Below are 22269 nucleotides of genomic sequence, written 5' to 3' on the forward strand. Positions count from 1 at the left end.
TGCAGTGAGCCGTGATCATGCAGCTGCACTCCAGCCTGGATGACAGAGCAAGATCCTGTCTCACCAAAAAAAAAAAAGACTTAAAAAAAAAAAGGTGTCATGTTGAAGGTAGTTGAAGAAACCTGTGAGGGGAGTTGTCACAATCCAGGGAATCCAGGTGCTGGTAGCGAGGAATTAAGGAAAACAGATTTTAGAATTTCTTTGGAGTTAGCTTCACAGAATATGGAACGTAGGGGTGCAGTATGTTTTCAGGAGGGCTGTAAAGAAATTAAAATAGGAGGATGGGATAGAGAGGAACAGGGGCTTCCTTAGAGTAGGGGACCTTTCTTAGAGACAACATTTGAATGGAATGTATCAGTGACAGGCAAGTGTCCCAGGAGAAGGCAGAATCCAGGCAGAGAGAATGGCTGGCACAGAGATCCTACTCAAGGTAGGAGGGACTTTGCAAGCTGTGTTCAAAGAGCACCAAGGGCACTGGGCTGAGATAGATCTTGGAGAATGATAGGGAGGGTGGCCAGAGGGCAGGCTGGAGGAAGGTGGCCAGATATAGGGCCTCAGTGTCTTGGGAAAAGATTTGGATTTTATTAAAATGAGTTTGATGACCATTGGAAGGCTTTAAGGGACATACCTGTTTAACTGTTTCAAAATAGATGATTCTGGCAGTTCTAAACAGAATGCATTTTAGGAAGCTACCTTAGTCTGTTAAGGCTGCAATAACAAAATATCGTAGACTGGGTGAGTTATAGGTTCTGGATGCGGGAAGTCCAAGCTCAAGGTGCAGGCTGATTGGCATCTAGTGAGGGCCAATTTCCTGGTTCATAAATAGCACTTTCTCCCTGTGTCCTCACATTTCAGAAGGGTGAGCCCACCTCTCTATGATCTATTTTATAAGGGCACTAATTCAGACCTGAGGACCCTGCCCTTGTGATCTAATCACTGGTGATTAGGTTTCAACATAGGAATTTGAGGGGAAGGAGACACAAGCATTCAGACCATAGCAGGAGGCAAGAGTGGTGTTAAGGACAATAGGTAGAAAGAAGGTCATTGTGGATGTTCAGGTGAGATAGAGTGTTGAGAAATGAACGACATTTCAGAATGACTGATTTAACATACGAGGAAAGTGGTAATAAGCAAATCTAACTGGGCACAGACTACAAAAAATAATGAAAAATAAACACATTTAATTTTAGATAGCTATGTGTGCTAGAATAATTTTTTTCAGTACTTTATTAATATAGTCATTAAATGGATTTTGAAATGTGGCTGAAATGGGACAGGATGTTGGCTCAGCTATAAATACTCAAAACTGAGATTTCTTACACAGTGTTACACAATGTGATGCAGTTTCCTGAATGTTTTTGTTTTGTTTATATTTCAGCTTAAACTCTGAACCTCACTTTTCCCATCTGTAAAATAAGGATCATATCCATGCATTGCCAGGTGGTTTTAAGAAGTAGATGACACAGAGCTTGTTATATAAGAGAACTTTGGCAAAACAATTCCTGTTGGTAATACCATGCCTGGGGAAATACCTCAATAGAAACTTTGTTTTTTAGTAGTGTGGTCGTTGGCTCTAAACAAAACTATTTCATTTTCAACCTTATATATTAAGAAAAATATGACTATTTTGATGCTTATTCTTAGTGCTATTTCATGGCCTTTCCAGTTTTTTTGTCACCGCTTTCTCTGATTCATAAGAAAGTGATGTCTTTTTCTTCCTTTTGCCGATGAGGAAGCTAATTTCTAAGGAAATTAATTGAGGTGGTCAAGGGCACCAGGTGAGCCTTTGTTAAAGGTAAAACTAGCATCTATATAAAGATACAGCTCAGTAATGCATTATCTGTCCGTTCATGTTTTACAACTGGAATCACTAATCAGAGACCTGAATCATTACTCTTCCATGTCTGCTCCAGAGATTCGAGTCTCCCAATTCTGTGTTAGTTACACGTGCTCTCCCTTGTGTATTGCCTCTTAGTTTTGAATTGTTGCTTAGTTCCACTGTAATGTTGTCAAGTCCTATTTATCTCTAAAAGCTAATAGCTTCCAGAAAGAGCTAGGAGGCCAGGTCTGGGCATTGAAAGAGTTGTATATGTCTTCCTATTGTGGATTAGTTGAAAGAGACAACTCATGGGAAAACAAACTTTTTCCAGTATTTTAATTTTACTTTGCAGTATAGTAATTTTTTTAACCACTTTTCATTTATTTATTTATTTACAGACAGGTCTTACTCTGTCACCCAGACTGGAGTGCAGTGGCACAGTCATAACTCACTGTAGCCTCTAACTCCCAGGCTCCAGTGATCCTCCCACTGCAGCCTCCGGAGTAGCTAGAACTACAGGCACATGCCACCATGTCCAGCTAATTTTTCTTTTTTTTTTTAATAGAGGCATGGTTGTGCCATGTTGTCCAGGCTGGTCTTGAACTCCTGGGCTCAAATGATCCACCTGCCTCAGCCTCCCAAAGTGCTGGGATTACAGGCATAAGCCACCATGCCTGACCTTTCTTCAGAATTTTAGATCATTGTACCAAATGTCAAAAACACTAGTGCTGGTGGTATTTAGTCAAGTTCTGAGCAACTTTTTAAAAATTAGGAATATAAAAAAGCTTAATAAAATACTAGCATGTACTTGACATAACATGCTATTTTAGTAAGTCTTAATAATGATCTATAAAATTTAACACTTTTATTCATATTTCCTTATAATCAAATTGAATAGATACATTTTCCTTTTTTCTCAGAAAAAGTAATAATGAGCCTAGTGCTCTAACACCTGGGAGAAAAATAGATAAACGTGACCAAACACAAGTCTCTGAGATGATAGTCCTTGCCAAGTGTGTGCTGATGGGAAACTGGCTTCTTTTGAATGCAGAAGGAGAGGTGTATCCCATGTGAGGGGAGCACCGTTATGATTTTGAAAATTGCACCACGCGTCTTCTTGTTGGCATCTGCTTAATTTCTAGGAATATTTCATTAACATTTCTTTTGTGAGTTTTTGTAAAGCATATCTTGAACTTTTAAACCTTGAAGTAAATAAGAATTCTAAGTGTATGAAATTCTTTGATTAAGGAAGTGAACGCCCAGAAGTGCATACAATTTCTTGAAACACTTTTATACTCTATTAAAGTTTGTTGTAGAAAATCCTTGTTTAACATTATACACCAAAAACATTCTAAGCTTAATTTCAAAAAGATTAAATGCCAAAGAGCAGAAAATTCTTAAAAACAACCACTTCTAACTTGTCACCTTGTTAACATTGACAATTTCACATGGAAATGTCAAATTTCAGTTTTCAAAGTCATTTGACTCTTTCACTTTAAGTCAAATAGTAAATGTGACTGAACCTTCAATATTTTAATTAAAGCAATTTTATGTATTTGTCTTTTCTCATCTTTTTATACCTCATTCTTGGATTTTTAGATAATTCTGAAATCACTTCCATTGATACTCACATGTAACTCAAGTTTGAAATATGGAAATAGTTATTGGGGTGGTGTGTGTGTGTATGTGTACCTTTTGTGTGCCAGAAAATAATCAGGCAAAGTGATTTTAAGATAGTAATCTTTAGCAAAAGCAATAATTTTGTTTTTCTTCCTCTGAAGAGTTCAGCAGATCTAGACTTGAAAGTGTGCTGACTTAAGTGTTTCTTGTACAGTTCAAGTGAAATTGAGAATTATTTCTGTTCACTTGAGCAGGATGGCTAAGGAGGGCGTTTTCTTTTAAAGAAAGATGACCATTATGTCTTACAATGTAAAATTTACTTTGGTATTTCTTTTTTGGTGTTCTTGGCAAAGACATTTATAGGCTGGTATTCTTCTCTAGTATTGTCCGTCTTTATATTATTTAATTGTGCTTTTTATTTTACTTGAAATTAGAGGCATATAGATTGTCAAGACAGCTTTATGCTGAATAAATTCATGTCTTTGGAGGAGGCATATGCAGCTTGACTGAGAGAAAATAAGCAAAGATGGCTTCTATCATAAATAATTCTGACCCAGTTTCTCAAATCTAGGTAAAGAGACCAACACCCAAATTCTACTCATAAAACCTAAGTAACATACATAGGCTGTGCAGATGTGGATAAAATGCTAATATAATTCTATGGTTTTTAAAAATTAATTTTTAATCACATGAGTGACATATCTTTGTTTCTCTTGTTAAAACAAAATACACATGAAACAAATTTTCCTCTGGCTGCCACACCTCAGTAGGCATGCCCATCCTGCATAAAACTAGAGCTACACTATATAATTATAATGATTGAATGGCCAAGATCCTAAGAGGAACACCTGCCCACTGTTTCTAAATTTTCCTTGTTTAGGAAAATCTGAACTCCTCAAGGTTAAGGAAGAGGAGACCCACAGGGTTACCCACAAGACTCTGGCCTGTGGTACTACAAGAGAGAGGTAGAGAGGGAAAGAATGTTCTTGTTCAAGAATACACCAAACTTTAATGAGGTTAAGTTGTACAAACTTACGTGGAACTTTATATTAGGAGAAGTTATCTAACTCAATATACATGTATATGTATATAAATAGATACATACCTACATGTATATATCAAATAATTTTGTTAGAACCTAATAACTAATAAAACTATTTCTAATTCTTGCTTATATTTGTATTCATCCACTTGATCTATACATTTGATACCTACTATTTGTACCTACTATATGGTAGGAATTTTTCAGACATTATTTCAAATGTTGTTATCCCTATTTTACTTCTTAGGAAGTTGAGATTCAGAGAAGTAAATCGTGCATCCCAAGCTGCAGTGGTAGTCAGGCAATGGGATGAGGTTGAACGCTGTTTTTCCATAGGTTCTTTCTTGGTATCATATTGCCTCAGAGAATCAGTTTCTGGGATGTACAACTAAAATTGTTTAATATCTTTGACCCATTAAATGGCATAAAATTTTAAATTCTCATTCTAATATCATTCTGATTTTCTGAAGATCTTCCTTTGATGACAGAAAAGATACTGTCTAAATGTTTAACCACAGATACTAAGTGAGTTCTGACCAATCACAGTGGGCTCCACTTATATGTCCAAAAGTTGAACGTCAACTCAGGTTGAAGGCCTCATGAAGCCTAATTAATAGCAATATAAGCCGGTTTAAACGCTTTTGGCCAGTTAATATATTTTTTAAAAAGCACCACAACGTTGTTCTCAAAAACTTTGTCTTAATCTGGTATTAGCCATAGTTAGAACATTCTGGTTTTAAGCTCTCAAGTAGTTTCTGGGGTTTGTTTTTATTGAGTCATTGAAAAATTAAAGTAAATGAACCTACAGAATTTCTTGACTGAGAATCTGCCCTGTTTTTCCCTTTTTCTAGGTCTATTATTAGCAGAAGATTTTTCTGCATAGTTGGCACGCTGTACCTGTATCGGTGTATTACAATGTATGTAACTACACTCCCAGTACCTGGTATGCATTTCAACTGTTCTCCGAAGGTAAACTATTCCTTGCTGTAATTTCCCTTTCTGTTTGTTTCTCGTCTTGCCCTGGGGTTCTTTGAGTGAGGTTGCAGGAAAACATTTCTTCAGAGTACAGTGGAGGCCCTCCTCCATCTGAGAATGTTACTAAATGATATGGCCAGGCAGCCCCACCCTTCCCAGAATCTCTAAGTCCTGCCAGTGCCTCCCAACTGGGGAAATATGTGGTCTAGTTTGTGTGTTGGAAGCAGTTAAGCTTTGTGTAGTTCCTTGGTTTCCTGCCAAATTTTTAAAATATCACTCATTTCTTTGACACGCATCCAGAAGCTTTTATATGCTTCCTGTCTCTCAGAGGGAGAGCTCAATTTCAAGTGATATTTTTTCCATTTTCCTTCTATTAATCCCTACAGCAGAGCCAGGAAGAGAAAGTATTCCTATCTCCTTGCAGTTCTCAACCAAGCCAAATAAGATCACTTTTCTCTAGGGTAATATATTTGCCTTATTGATTTTCTCTAGTAACAAAGAAGTCTTTTTAAAAATAAACTTTATTCCTCTCTTATTATCTCTACCTTTCCATCAGAATCACGTGACCCTCTTCACCTCCTAACTTTTACCTTGGAAGAATTTTTAACTAGGGTGATCGTTGGAACTCTATGAAATAACTAGCAGAAGATTTTATTGTTAAAATATTTATGTACATTAAAGCTCTTTAATGCATTTTTTTTAAAAGAGGCTAATTTCTCTCCTTGATTTTTGGTGGGAGAAAATATAGTATACTCTGATGTATTTGAGATCATTTCTTTGCATTACACCTGTGTGGGTGAAACAGCCAAACACTTTCAGTCTCATTGCTTTGTACTTCTGTTCCTCCCAGAAGAGATGTTCTCTTTGATAGAACCTTTGGAAAGAAAGCTGAAAAATTCACTCTGGATTCTTAATTTGATCATATGAAATTTTGGGTCTCTTTAATTTGTGTGTCTCCTGTGACTCCTTTCTTTCCTAAACTTACGTATATGCCTACAGAGATAACTCATTTCTTAACTTTTTTCTTTTTCTTTTTTTTTTTTGCTATATACTACTTCCTTAGCTCCAGAAGAGCTGTCATACAAAAGGAATGTTCTCAACATTCCACTCTTCTCTATCAGCCATCCTGCCTCCCTGCACTCTCCTTCTTGCGGTTTCTTTTGCCCTTCCAAAGAAGCCAGCTTCACATTGGTTTTATTGTCTGCGAAAGCTCTCAAGCACTCACCTGTAACTCCTGGGTTCTAAGGAATATCTTGTCATTGAAAATCCAAGGATGTGGACTCTTGCTGGGAGCCTGGCTTGATAAGCAGCATGTTCTCAGCAGTAAACTGACAGTTTAGGATATTCACCTAAGTTTAATTCAACTCCTTAAAATGTCTGTGCATTGGGAAATTTTGCTACCAAGGGGTAGGTGGATGTAGGTTCTGGCCAAGCACATGTTGAAGATGGATCCAGTATCGAGGGGCCGTACCATGTAGCCTTTCTCCCTACTCTGGTTCTAAACTTGTTTCTTCTGGAGGACTACTGTAGCTTCACCAGTTGCTGGCAAGCCCATACTTGGTGAGCCATGGGTTCTTACAGAGTCAGCTTGAGTCATCAACATATCTAACCAAGATTCTTTGCCTAAGAATAGCTTGTGAGTTTTCTTTGTAAACACAGAAGTAGCAGCGGGAACTGTGCACAAACTCAAACGTATTGCTCATTTATTGTGTTGCCAGAAATCCCAACTAGGGCCATCATTCTATGAGGATCTTCTGGAAACTAGAATCTTAAACAGTAGGAGGTGAAATATTAGCACACCTTGGAAAAAAGTACTAGTTAAAACTCATTAAATCTAATTGCTTATTTTGTAGAATAAGACTCTTGGAAGAAAGGATTTAGAAAACACTTTTTTATTCTGAAAAATTTCACATGTATCCCAACTGGTAAAAGGAACTCCCAAAAACCCAACACTCAGATTCAATAATTATCAAGATTTGCGACATTTGTTTCCTCTCTTTTTTCTTTTTGAAGTATTTAAAGCAACTCCCAGATAATGTCATTTCACCTCCACATACTTTAGTATGCATCTAAAAACTGTGGACATTTTAGTACAAAATCATAATGCTATTGGTGTTCAACAAAATTAATAGTAATTCTGTGATATCAGCAATTACAAGTTGATGGAATATCTTGATTGTCTTAAAATGCTTTTCCTTTTTTTACAGTTGGTTTGTATAAATTAGGGTCCAAAATCTTTATATTACATTTACTTGTTCTGTCTTTTAAGTCTGCAATTCTAGAGCAGTCCTTTCTTCCTTTCCCCTCTGCCAATAGCCTGTAGACATTAGATTAATTGTCCTATAGGATATCCCACTTTCTGGATTTATCCATTTGTTTGTTTGTGGTGTCAAGTGACTTGTGTTGCTCTATGTTTCCTCTGAATAGAAAGTTGGCTCTGCAGACTTAATTAGATTCAATTTTAGCTTGTTAACAGAACGCTTGCCAGGTGGAACAGAAAGATTTCTGAAGCTAGGCACAAGAATTGGGAAAGGCTTCCAAGGCTTGGTGCTACCTCTTGGATGGCAGATCAAGCTTAAGAAATTAAGTGGTCAGGCAAGGGCTAGAATCCTCCACTGAGAACGAGTATCTGAAGAGAGAAAAGGGTGACACTGGAGAGAAGTCTCAGAGGACAGCTTTGCCTACTTTAGAATCATACCTAGGGCTAAGGGGATCAGAAGTGAGAGGAACCTTATTAAAAGTTACTCAGGCCAAAGTTCCGTTTGATGTCTGAACATCACTGCCACTGAATCTTCAATCTGTCTCTGAACCATTGTACAGAGAGGGAACTTAGTGCCCCTGTAAAAATCACTGCCACTGAATCTTCAATCTGTCTCTGAACCATTGTACAGAGAGGGAACTTAGTGCCCCTGTAAAAATACAAATTTACTTAATAGCAAAAGGAACACTGAAGTCAAGGTTAAGACAGTCTTACACAACCACTTACTAGCATTGGGCAAGTCATTTAACTTTTCAGAGCCTCAGTTCCCTCCCTAAATGGCAAAGCAGAGCTAATGATGCTTTTTGAAATCTGTTTTAAGGAGTTATAGGTATGAAAGGAGACAGTTTCTAGGGGCTGTGTCAGTGTAACGTGCTATACAGAAGTAAGAAGAGGACTTGGTATTGTCATCATGCTTCAATCCCTAGACTCTTATTCATCCAGTGAGAACTGATTTAACAAACATGCATTAAGGACCTACTGTGCTTTGGGTGCTAGAGTATGAGGCATGAGTAAGGTAAATATAGTTCCTACCTTTTTGGAAAACACCTTAGAATCTGTTAGTTTAAATTTGTAACTTACGTAATAAATGTGTAAAATGCTGTAATAAGGGCCTCAAGCTAAGCTACTGGCCCTAAGGATGGATGGAAAGGAAGAAACAGACTTGAGCAATATTTAAGAGACCAAATCAATACAACTTGGTAGTAGATTTCATGCAGGGAATGAGAATAGGGAAAGATTTCAGGACTGGATTTTACCACTGGTATAATGACATGGTATAGAGGAAATGAGAGTTAATGACTTGGATTAAACACAGAATTTAAAGTATCTGTGAGATGTCTAAGTGGTGGTGTCCAGGATATTTAGCAATATAGTCTAAAGCTGAGGGAAATATCAGGGCTGGAAAATAAGTATTTGTGAATCATCATATTCTGGATGGTGGTTAAAGCTGTGGATATGGATGAGAAGGCCCAGAGACAAGACACAGAAAGCACAATGCTTCCAGAATTGGATATTCCATGATTTGAGACACCAATTAAGGCCTGTCACTTGGTGGATACTCTGACAGTTACTCAGTCATCACTAAACTGTAAGGGGGGAGAGTTGAGCTTTAGAATATGACTTCCTGTTTAATACAGTCGTATGAACTTAAGCTTTCACTATGCCATTAAAACCCGTAATTAGTGTACTTAATGCTTCCCTTAATGCCAATACTCAAAATATGCAGCTTCTAAGAAAAATGTTCCAACAAGTATACAGTAGTGATTCTAAAAATTGGTCTTACTGTTCTTTCACTCGATGGCAGTGTACGCTTCACAAAATGTAATCACTCAGAGAAATAATCATCCTTTGAGATGATCAGTTTGTGAGGAAAAGTGGGCTTCTCATAAATGTTTCTGCAATAATAATAAGCCCCTGGGAAAAGGAAGTGAAAAGGGAAGTGGATGTGTTCAGTTTCTAGATTGCAAATTTCTGGTATATCCCATGGTGGTATACGTGTGTGGCTTACACTGGAGGCTGGCAAGTTTTTGATACCTTGATTAGCCCATGTTACGCTCATCATAGCTCCAAAGGTGTGTTCCATCATGAAAACAACCTCTTCTCATCTTATTACAACTGTTTATGATACTGTTTTTTTTAGAAAAGAGGCAGAATATTTGAGAATTCTTTGGTGTGTAAGCTTCCTGTCGGTAAGGTTTTTCCTGTTTTAACAAACTCCTTAAAATTAAAAAAAAAACAAAAACAAACAAACAAAAAAACCAGATAAACAGGCAGCCTAATGCTAATAGAAGAGAAGAAATAACTTACACTGTTTTCGACTCTCATTTTAATAATCAGATGAGTTAATCTAATAGTGACTAAACAGTAAAATGAGATGCATGTTTGGGTGTGTTTTGTGGTCTCCATGGTGACCTTAGAGTTGAAAAGCTTTGAGAAGAGAGAGATTACATTAAGACAGGGACACTCAGCTGGCTAGTGCATTAATCCAATATGGAGTTTTCAGTGAAATGATTCTCTTGAACTTGAAAAACATATTTTGCTTTGTTTTGTTTTGTTTTAATTTTTGCCTCAGACGTAACTGAACACAGCCCACTTTGGGGCAGGGTTATGTCTGGGAGGCATCTGAGGTTGATCACTCAGTGGAACAATATAATACAAATGCAACAGCAGAACAGCCTTCATATTCTTCTCTGCCACTGTCAGCTTTTCTGCAGTGCGCAGATTCGAAAGATGAAACCACCTCCTTTGACTTGCTGCTGAGCTGTAATGTCACAACCATCAGCCTAACAGGTCCCTATGCTGGCACAAGTTCAGTCTTAAAAGGCAGCAGACTCATTGCTCTTTAGGATGTTACGGCCTTCTTCAGTTCTTTCTCACTTTCCTGGGTAGCAGAGTATTCCAGGTGCCCTCCACACTGACAAAGTTTGATATTGTGATTAGCTCCTACTAACCTTATCAGTATTTCAGGATACGGCTTGTGTTCCATTACCAAAATAGCTTTCTGCCATCCTGTTGGATGGTGTGCAACTTAAATTGTCAATGCTTGATTTTGCATAATTTTCTGCTTGTCTTCCAGTTTCTGATTGTTATTAAAAATTTCCTTTTCGTTTGTTCTCAATTCTCTTTTTTGCTACTTCTTGCATATACTTTCCCGTAACCTTTCACATCCTAAATCTGTCTTTGCTTTTCCTTTTCTCTCATTGCTACTATTCTTTTCCTTTTTCAGTAATTAAAGATAGCAATGTACTAAATACTTTCTGTCACTTAAAAAGAGAAGTTTTCATTTTAAATAAACTATACATTATTTGTAGATACATTGAAAGACTACAAAAAGAAGAAGGTTTAAAAAACTACTCATGACCCTATCTACTATTAACAATTCAGTGTATTAGTTCCTTATCTATGCATTTTTTACATAATTCTGATGGTGCTGTCTATGCATTTATTATTCATGTCTCCTTATATTTCACATTTGATGTATGAATTTTTACATTATTTTATAAACTCTAGCCTTTCGAAAGGCTTTCTAACTAAAAGGAAGACACCACTTTTCCAGAGCGTGAGACAGGCAGATTATTGATGTGATTTCATTTGATAGTCAAGAAGGTTGCTTATTTCCTGAGCAAACGTTTCTAGAGAACCTGCCCTATGTGGGCATACGGGTAAATTTTGAGGACACACAATGTATAAGACAAGCACCTTCTCCCTCTGGGCATCCAGAAGCTGTGAAAAAGACAGTGTAACCCCCAGATCCCCCTCTGACTCCCTGTAGTAGACTTGCGGAGCCAGTTGCCATGGGTGCACAGACACTGGAGGCACCTCTGCTGGGAGCATGAGCTGCCCTGTGGATGTGCCTCTGAGCCCAATCTCAAAGGAGGAATAGGAGTTTGCCAAATGGAAATGAAGGGAGGAAAGGTTTTCCAGGTGGAGGAAACATGTATGGAAGAGAATCGGGGAATAAGGTGAAGTTAGATGTATCTGGAAATGGGATCTTATGAGGCAAGTGGCCAGAGATGACTCCAGACAGGCAGTCAATCTTGTGGGCAGATTTTAAAGGGCCTTGACACCCAACTAAGGAGTTGTGGCTCTATCTATCGGCAATAGGAAGCCAGGAAAAGTTTTAGCAGGGATATTATTTGATCACATCTGTCTTTAGAAACATCTCTCTCCATTGATAGAGATAGTAGGGTGTTTGGGAGGAACAGAGGGAAGTAGACTTACGTAGTATCAAATTATATGCACCTGTTTTGTGCCAGATATGAATTTAAATGTTGTGTTTTTATTTAATTCTTATAACATTGAGTGGGAGAAAATTGCAGTTGATTCAGAGTTATGTGACCAGCCTAATATCTCATAGGTACTAAATGGCAAAGGCAAGAAGACTAGCCAGGTCTCTGTTCTTGGTACTCAAGTGAGGGAGACGGATGATGCTTCTGCAAGGATTTCTGAATTAGAGATGAGGAAGGGCAGAGCGGGACATGTTTGGGAGGCATTGGGAAGGTGAGAAAGATGATCCAAATGGCCGAAGCCATCTGGTATGAAGAGGTAACCAGGGTCAGAAAGCATTTACTGGGGAATTCTAAAAAGCCTCAGAGCTGACCATGTGTGACTCTAAATAACTAATATAGTTACTAATCATAAAACTAATAAGAGAAATTTTAGAAATAAAAAATTACTATTTTGCAACCACTACAGTAATAATTCAAGAATTATAATTTAGAATCATCAATGGATGCTAAGGCCCTTGTGTAAAAGGTTGGCGATCATAATATTTACATAATTTTAAAAAATAACAGATTGCTTATTAATTATAAAGGGGCAAAGGTATGTATTTAGTGGAGAAATACGGTAGACACTCCCATAGTCAAGTGATCAAACCCGTAGAAGGACAAATGACATCAGGTGCTTCTGAATGTGATGCACTGAGAGGGATACAGCATCATCTCGGGAATATTCCTGGCAACAATGTTTAAGCTGGATTTAAACAGAAGGCAACATTCAGATAAAACCAAATCAAACAATATTCTATAAAGAAACTGGATTGGGCTCTTCAGTGTCATGAGGGAAAAAAGACTGATAAATTGTAGTAGACTAAGAAGAAATCAGGGCATGACAAGTAAACTCAATGTATATTCTCTGATTGGAACCTGGACTGGGGGAAAAAAGCTCTAAAGGACGTTGTTGACACTATTGAGTAGTTTGAATATGGACTGTTTTTTAAGTATGGCAGTATTATATAATTGTTAAAGTTCATGAGTGTGATTTTAGAAGCGAATGTCCTTGTTGTTGTATTTAGATGTGAGGTGTTTTAATTTATTGAACTTCTTCTCAAAGGACCCAGGAAAAAAAGTGAGAGAAAGAAGAAGAAAATGTGATACCATGTTGATAATTAATGAGCCGAAATGAAGTGTCTACAGGTGTACAGGTGTTCACTTGCTACTTTTTCACATTTATAATTTCTCAAACTAAAAAGCCAAGGGCAATCTTTTTTTTTTTTTGGCAAATCTCACTTCCTAACCCGGTAGACTGAAGGCTCCTCCAACACTCCTAACAAAAGGAGATGTGATTTTGTTAAAGGGAAATCTTGCCTGACTGAAATTCTAGATTTCTTTAATGTGACAAATAAGAATATGGGTAATAGAAATCCATACCTGACTTATATTTAAGATTTTATGAAGCCTTTGATAAGTCTTCTGGTTAGAGACTACAACAAGATTAAAAGGTTTTTTTTTGCTGGGGGAAGGAGGGGCTGGTGGGAGATTAGTGTTTTATTGCTGATAATTGCTTAGAGGCACCCGCTACCCCAAACACAAGTCTGCTTAGTATAGGAATTGATGAGTACGTTTGAGAATGGAGAAATGCAGACAGCCAGATTCTTCATAGCTGAGTAAAGGGAAAAGTCTATTTTAAAAGTTGTATGTATGAATTCTAAGAGGAGTGAAATCTCTTGTCCTTTAGATCAGTTGTGGTGAGCATAATATTTGTGGGTAAAAACCACATCTTTCCAGGAGTGGAGTGATTACCATATGTATAGAGAACACATAAAAGTCTCTTGAGTGATCAAGAGATGGCCACCAGTGAGTGTCCTGCAGGGATCTATATTTAAGGAAAATCATCTATATATTTCACTTACTGGCTGTTAGGCATTGAGTTCTCCCTTAAGAACCCCCCAAAAGATGGACCTAACTTGGATTATTAAGTAATGCTGCCTGAAATTTGTATAACACTTTATATTTTAGCAATCACTTTTATAAACATTGTCTTGCTTTGGTGGGTGGAGGCTGAGGATGAGAAAATGTTCTTGCCATTTTACAGGTGAGAAAACTGAGGCTAGGATGGTAAAATGGTTTGTCTAGAGCCACCTGCATGGTAGCCCAAAACCACAGTTTGAAGTTGGATTCATGCTCATTGTTGTTCCTATAAAAGTGAGTTTGGAGACCAGTATAGCACAATATAAAGCAAGGAAAGTTAAAATCAATTGAGAATGCTTTGTTTAAGAAGCGAGAAGGCAGAAAATATGCAATTTGTTTGTGAAAGAATTCCATAGAAATAACTTTTATAGGCCAGGCAAGGTGGCTCACGCCTATAATCCCAGCACTTTGGGAGGCCAAGGTGAGTGGATTTCCTGAGCTCAGGAGTTTGAGACCAGTCTGGGCAACACGGTGAAACCCTGTCTCTACTAAAATACAAAAAATTAGTTGGGCGTGGCAGCATGCACCTATAATCCCAGCTACTTGGGAGGCCGAGGCAGGAGAAGTGCTTGAACCCAGGAGGTGGAGGTTGCAGTGAGCCGAGATGGTGCCATTGCACTCCAGCCTGGGCAAGAGAGCAAGACTCTGTCTCAAAAAAAGAAAAAAAAGAACTTTTATAGAGACAGGGGAGCTTGATTTAAATAAAAGCTGTACTTACGAAAAATAGATAGTTAGTGAATAGTGAATAAATGTTGTTTTAGCTATTCAATTGTGTATTAATAAATGACATACGTAAAATTGGTTAAATTTCATTAAAACAACAACAAGAACAACAAAAAGTAAACCTGGAGAAATTGTCCAGCCTTGGGCATTGTCCTTGTCATTTGGAAAGGTGTTTGCAACAATAGCAGGCTTTTTCCAGGGACCTAAAGGCAAGATTGTTTAGCTCAGAGGTAAGACATTTGGGCTCTGAACCCACCTGAGTCACTCTATGTGACCTTGGTACTGGTTGGTAAGCCACTCTCTTAAATGGGCATAGTAACATCTGCACTCACCAGCTGACAAGCTCATGAGGATACAGTGAGATAATTGATGGGAAAACACTGCTAAAATGTTGGAATCTCTGTACAAACAAAATATATTATTTTATTTTGTAAAACTACCCTACAAGTCCTGTTTTTACTGACCAACAGTAAAATAAGGCAGGAGAAATTGTAAAAGGCAGCTTTGAGCCTCTTCATTGCTGCTTTGAAATCTAAAGCATTCATCACACTTTCAAACACATTACCTTCCCAGTGGGGACTACAAAGTCAGGCTAAAGGACATTTCATAACTTACGTTAATTCCGCTGCTTGATTCCTTTATCAGATCTGGTCTTCGAGGGTTTAATAGCAGCATTTTTGGCATTTCATGGATGAAATGAATTTTCTGTTCATCAGCACATGGTGTTAGAGTTGAAAAATACTTGTGGAAACTTCTTTTTTCATAGCCAAAGGCTCACTCACTGGTTCTAAGTGTCATGGTTAGGAGGGCTGTTACATGCCAGTGGAAATTTGGGAAGTGGCATAGTTTTTGCTGTTTTGGGCCACTTGGGAAGTTGATGTCGAGGGAGACCACAGTGTGTAATGTGTGTTTCTCAGTTGCAGACTGCTGAAGATGCAGACTGATGAGGATTCCACCAATCCTCCTCCTGATCCTGTTACTTGATCCCTGTATTGGATATGGTCTTTGGTCTGAGTGTTTAACAGCAGCCTTTTTGCATTTTGTGGATGATAATGAATTTTCTGTTCTAGAGGAAGACTGATCTTTGGGAACAAAACAATATAATTTGTCTTAATAGGAGGGAGGAAGGGAGGCAGGGAGGGAAGGAGGGAGGGAAGGAGGGAGGGAGGGAGGTGGGGAGGGACTTTTGAGAAAATGTCTGGCTGTTCATGGTAGTTGGAATAGTATGGTATTACTTCTGCAAGGTACCTAGGCTGCTGAAGGAAAAGTTCCTTTATATGTATTGAGTTCCTGGTTTATCCAAGCTTGTGAGAGACAAGCTTGCACAAGGCAGCATATAGTTTTGTAAATAGCACATTTAAATAGTCAGGGGACTTGGATTCCAGTCTTGGCTCCAACACTGGAGGCCTACAGTAGATAGGGTCTGCCTTGCTGACTTTCCTGGACTGCTCTAAGCTGCAGCATTAGCCATTGTCAATGCTTATTTTAAATAGCATTTCTAGTCCTCAGTACTCACTTTCAGCTCTTCAACAAAGCTATACCAAAGCCGTCAAAGCTATGAAAGCCATTGATTTGTGCAGCATTATTTGATGGGTTTTAGTTCTAGGTTACCCCCTTCCTCCTAGTAGGGCTGAAGTACAGTCAGTACCCCTGCTCTGCAAATGTAGTTAGGAAAAGCCAGTGCTCTAGGCCATCTGCAAACTGAACGATGGCAAACAGACTGTCATCAGTACATTGTGTTAGCAGTGAGAAAACACTGGGGAAACCTGTGTCTTTCATAACCAAAGGCTCGCTGGTTCTAAATGTACTTGACAGTGTGTCTCATTCAGAACCCTTTCCCTCTTCCTTCTGCTCTTTCTTTCTATGCTTTGGTATTGTGTAAGTGATTTGGCCAGTTCACCTAATTTCTTGATAGTTCATTAGAATTTGAAGAATATTGCCTGTTTTTACTGGTTATTGGTTTTCTGTGACCCTGGGAAACCATAATGCACAAAGTGGTAGAGATATGAGACTTTCTTGTCACAGCTTTGTAGTATCCACTGAAAGTTTTTATGTCTCCCTTAAATTATCTCTGCTTTCAAAAATAGACATTCCAAAGCTACTGATAGGCAAGGTTGCAATTCCAGTTATAATAGAGTAAGCACACTCCATCTTTCTTTCGCACTGAATGCAGCCAAAAAACACTGGGCAGAATATATGGATCAGCTATTTGAGGAATCAAAAGCAAATGATAGCGGGCAGATGGAGGAAGGAAACCAAAATGCAAGGTATGAAAGACCCAGTCCAGAGTTTCCTGTTTTGTTTTGTTCTTTTCTTTTTTCCATTCACATTTCCTGCCTGGATTCAAAGTCAGTGCGCATCCCAGAATTGCACTCTGGGTACAGACAGAGCTCCAAGGGAATCCTTCTCTTTCTGGCCAAAGGAGAGGAAGGGAAGCCGCACCAGGACAGACTGGAAGAAATCCTACCAGTTTCTGTGCTAACCCTGTTAAATTTAATATGTTACATTCTAGACTTTTTCTGCGCATAGTGTTTGTAAAACAGTTATAGTTATACCAAACATTGTGTTTCCTGTTTTTTTCTCTTAATAGAGGAATATGCTTATAATATAAACTTACTATACAGTCACTGTAAACTTATTTTTAAATAATTTGGTAAGCAGCTGTAGCCTGGTTCAGGGATTCTCAGATCTTAGTGTGCATTTAAATTACCTTAGATTCTGGTTCACTGGTCTACCTTGGGACCTGAGAATGCATTTACAGCAGGCACCCCATCTTGCCAATACTGTCCCCGGAAAGACCAGGTTTTGAACAGTTATTTAACAGTTCCCATTTAGGTTGTTTCCAGTTTGTTGCTTTTTTTCTTTAGAGACAGGGTCTTACTCTGTTGCCCAGGCTGGAGTGCAGTGGTATGATTATAGCTCACTATAGCCTTGAACTCCTAGGCTCAAAGGATCCTCCCGCCTTGGCCTCCCAAGTAGCTGGGACTACAGGCACATGCCACCACACCCAGCTTACTTTTTAATTTCTTGTAGAGACGGTCTCGCTATGTTGCCCAGACTGGTCCCAAACTCCTGGCTTCTAGCAACTCTCCCACAGTGCTGAGATTACAGAAATGAGCCATCACTCCCAGCCTGTTGCTTTTGTAATTAGTGTGATGGTGGGATATTTTTGCACATAGAACTTTTCTTCATATTTGGTATTATTTCTTTGGGGTAGACTCCTAGAAGCAATGTAACTGGGTCAGAAGTTATGACTATTTAAATTGCTGGTAAACTATTGATGATTATTTTCTCAGATTTTGCCAATGATAATAAATATATTCTTTATATCTGAGCCTCATTCGAGGCTTAGAATGGTTCAGCTGTATGAGGTCACACAGCAAATCGTTCGAAGAGCTGTGATTTTACCCCCAGGTATCTGTTTCGCAGCCTGCTCTTCCCCTGCACTACTTCGGAGACAGCCACTGCTTCCCCCATCCCCTCCACTTAAACAAGTCTCGCTCTGCTTGTGCTTGCCTCACCGTTAGCTCACTCTTTTTCCTTTTAAGCTTTGCTAATTCAACATGTGAAAATGAGCTCCTCTTATGTTCATTTTTATTTATATTTGTTTGACAGAGTTTATGCCTCTATCTGGTCACATCCCTGGTCCTTTGATAAATTTTGTTTCCTAAGTTGGTCTTACTTTACTTGACTTCTCTGTGCTGTGTAGGCAATACAGATATTAACTTGTTTCTGCTGCAACTGTTTTGTAATTTGTCTTGTACTTTGTTTGCTTTTTTTAAACATAATTTAACATTTTCTTTCTCTTTTTCTATTTCCCACTAAACTTAAAGAGGTTTTCCCTTTGCAGAAGTTTGATAAACATAGGAAGATATTTTTAAAAGGAAGCGTAGGGGCTTTAAGGGCACCTGTGAGAAATACAGCATTAAATTTTTGCTTTTTTCCTCAGTGCCAGGTTTACTTGATAATTTCTCCCTTCTGCCCAAACACATGGTTTCTTCACAAAGATTTTCATGCTCAAATGAGAGGACAAATTATGGGTGATGCTGTCTCGAGGATATGATTTATCATTTTTAAAACAGAGTTAGAAGGGCATTATGAAATAATGTAAAATGAAGAAATACCCAAGCTTTTTTGCCATAATTTTCTTCTACATTTTATCCATTGTTATAACAGAACTAGACCAAACTTTTAATTTGAAACTTAAAAAAAAAAGTATCATGTTTATACAGGCATGCAATTTAAAAAATAAAATAGTTCTACACAACTTGATGTGAAAAAACAATAGTCTCCTGGTCCTGACCCCACCAGTGCCTTTTCCTATTCTGCTTCAACTCTTCTAGCTGAACTTTGTGTTATTTAACTCTATGTCGTTCACTCTTTTTTTTAGATTTTTAAAATGTGTTTACTTTTGTGTCTCCACATGACATGAGATATTGCTACTCTGTAATTTTTGAATATAGGCATTCTCTGTTACTGCCTTCCGCTGTAGAAGGCAAAGCTTTAGTGTCCTTCTGTGACTCCTCCTTCATGATCCCTACTCTCTGACCCCATCTCCACTACACATGTTCAGGCTTCCTATCCTGTCTTTGCTGTGCAGTTCTTTGTCCTTTGTTTAGCTCAATATGCAGTGCTTACATTATTACAGTTCTGTAAATGCTATTCATGGCCAAGACATGTAGTTTCCTAGAATTACTTTCCTTCTCTGCACAACATTTTGTTTCCTGTAGAGTTAGTAATTGCCTTGGTTTTTAGCTTTAGTAGTTTTCTTTGCACTTACCCCCAAATTATGAAACTCCTCTCAATATAGCCAGAGGCATTGGGTATTCTGTTGCGTTCATCTCCGTGGTGACATCTCTCCAGAGCTTGCTTTCCAGCCCAAACTTGTGAGCTACTGCGCAGTCCTTCATCTCTCCTTTATTGGCATCCTAGTGAGTCCTGTTTCTTCTTTTCTCCATGTTTACTCCCTTACTATCAAGACTGTACCCTCTGTGATTCCTGGAAAAGAGTATATAAGTGGTAAATATTTTAAAATCATGTATATATGAAAAAGGCTTTAATTTATCCTTAGTTCATCCTTTAGTTTATGCTTAGTGGTAATATGGCTGGGTACAGAATTCTAAGTGGGAAATCATTTCCCCGCAGAATCTAAAGGCATTTTCTCAAAGTTTTCTGTCTTTCAGTGTGGCTTTTGAAAAGTCTTATTCTAATGATCCTTCATATAAAGCTTGTTTTTAATCTCTGGAGGCTTTGGAGTCTCTTCCTAGTCCCCAGATTCTGAAATCCTATGATGCTGAGTCTTGATATGTAGGTCTGTTTTCTTCCATTATGTTGGGCATTGAGTGATCACTTTGGATTTGGAAATTTATATCCTCTGTGTGGTGTGCTCAATCTACCTTTTTTTTTAAATTTCCCACACTTCACTGACATATCATCCTTCCATCGTTAGTCAGAAGTCTTGATAATTTTTTTAAAGGAAATTATAATAAAACATGTTTCCCAAAGCTGGATTCTTATCAGTTAAATATTGAAAAGGGATCATGGTAACTAAATTGGACAACCAGAATTTCAAAGAGTACTGACAAGCAGAAAATATAGACAGTCACACATTTTACTTGACAGAGCAAATAAAGGTTGTATTGAAGGAGTTGTTGAAGCTATTTATTGATCTGGTGCTGAGCACAGACTTGTATCATAGACAGGTAAATTAATTTATAATCTGGAAAATTATCCAATGCTCCCCAAGTAATTTGAGAAGATTAAAGGCACATCCCTTGTTTCAACATGATCCCTGAACATCCACATACCAAAAATATTCATATATTTGACTACCCCAACCTTTAGCCAAGTTAGCAGGACAGTTGTCTTCTAGGCCAACCATGGTAATAATACATCTTTAAATTTTTCCTAGACTATAGATTTAAATTTTCTTTTCCCTAAATGATAGTTACACTAAAGCAATTATACAGTCAGTCAGATAGAAGTAGTGTTTCCCTATCATTGTAATTTTTGAAAAATTGGGTAAACATCTACTGACATGTGCTTTAAAAAGTGCTAACTTTGAAAAGTCCTGAAGCCACTTGATTCATCTGTAGGACCATTTTTTCCCTCCAAGGGCTACTCTTGGAATGGTAAACGCTGAGTGGGCAAACTTCATGGTGGGGATTGTACGTGTCTTAATATAAGCTTAATTCTGGATATGAATAGTCATCTTAGCATATTTTCATGTGGGCTTGTAATGAATCTTCTTTTTCTTCTTTTCTGCCAGCTTTTTGGAGACTGGGAAGCCCAACTGCGGAGAATAATGAAGCTCATTGCTGGAGGTGGCTTGTCTATCACTGGCTCTCACAACATGTGTGGGGACTATCTGTACAGCGGCCACACGGTCATGCTAACACTCACCTACTTATTTATCAAAGAGTGTAAGTCTAAAAGACTTCCATTGTAATTTCCTCACCTGCCGTTTCTCATGAACTGTGGTCCTCTGGTAAAGCTCGTTTTCTGGAAAATCTGCTGAAGCAAGACTGGAGGCTTCAGGAGGGTCACAGCTTTATCTCATCACCATGCAACTGGCACCCAGGGAAATATGTGGAAGGACAGAACTGGTCTTCCTGAGGAGGAGGTGTCCTGGAGTGTCATCTGTAGTACTGGGGTGGAGGGAGTTCCAAGCACAGCCTGCAGGGTGTGTCATGAGCCAGTTATACAGCTGCTGTAAGGAGCCAGATGGAAATCTCAAAGGGACACAGAAATCCAGGATCAAGCCTGATTGGGTGATGGTAGATTATGTGTTGATGCAGCAACTATTTTTTCAGCACTTGGCACTATGCTACTTGCCTGAGGGTACAGTGATGGGTCAGACTCATCCCTGTCCTCAACAAGGCTATGGACTCAGGGCTGAGGCAGATACTAAATGGGACATTTCCCTTAAGAAATGTACTTAAAATATTTTATTGTGAAATCACAAAATAATATTATAGATACCGCATACATGGCTCAGATTTAATATATATTAGCATTTTGTCATATTTAATTCAGGTAACCCTTTTAGAAAGGAAATGAAATGTTAATATATGATTAAAGCCTTTTCATTTCTTTCCTATATCATTTCCATCCATTTTTTTGTACTTGTATATTATTGTTTTGTGGTTTTTAAAATGTATATACATAAATGGCATGATGCCATTTATATTCTTCTGCCACTATTTACCCTCAGATTATGTTTTTGAGATATGAGATTTTGGTCCATTCACTTTAATTGCTATTAATATGACAGTGCTAGAAATGAACTACCCATTTTTATTCATTTCTCTACTTACAGAAAATTTTATTATCCTCAATATCACATTGTTAGAAACAGTCTGATAAGCATTATGCAGAGGGTTTCCACGAAGAGCAATGGGTAGAACCAGGCTGCTGTGGTATCACAGAGGAGGGAGATGCTTTGCCTTCTGGAGGTGTCTTGGGAGCATGTGGTACTCTGTGGGAGTTTAAGTGATTGGAATTCAGAGTAGGGGTAATAATGAGAACAGACAGGTAAGTGGGAACCAGATCACAGAGGGTGCTTAAGCCATGAGAAGAGGGTCTGAACTCTCAGCTGATGGAGATCGGGTGCCCATTGAGGGGTTGTAACCAGTGGGGC

General features: G+C 38.2%; 1 protein-coding gene across 10 annotated transcripts in view; it reads left to right on the plus strand.

Moving 5' to 3' along the window:
• SGMS1 (sphingomyelin synthase 1) overlaps positions 1-22269 on the plus strand; it is a 312849-nt gene that overhangs the window by 286154 nt on the left and 4426 nt on the right. For 9 of the 10 annotated variants that reach the window (XM_021943451.2, XM_017963077.3, XM_017963078.3 and 6 more), the window contains 2 exons: positions 5333-5450; positions 20899-21052. In XM_021943451.2, coding sequence (XP_021799143.1) covers positions 5333-5450; positions 20899-21052 — 272 coding nt within the window. Of the gene's footprint in view, positions 1-5332; positions 5451-16803; positions 16898-20898; positions 21053-22269 lie in introns of all 10 variants that reach the window. The other variant, XR_002524357.2, reaches the window with a different exon arrangement.

Source organism: Papio anubis, chromosome 11 (genome assembly GCF_008728515.1).
Source record: "Papio anubis isolate 15944 chromosome 11, Panubis1.0, whole genome shotgun sequence".
NCBI lineage: Eukaryota > Metazoa > Chordata > Mammalia > Primates > Cercopithecidae > Papio > Papio anubis.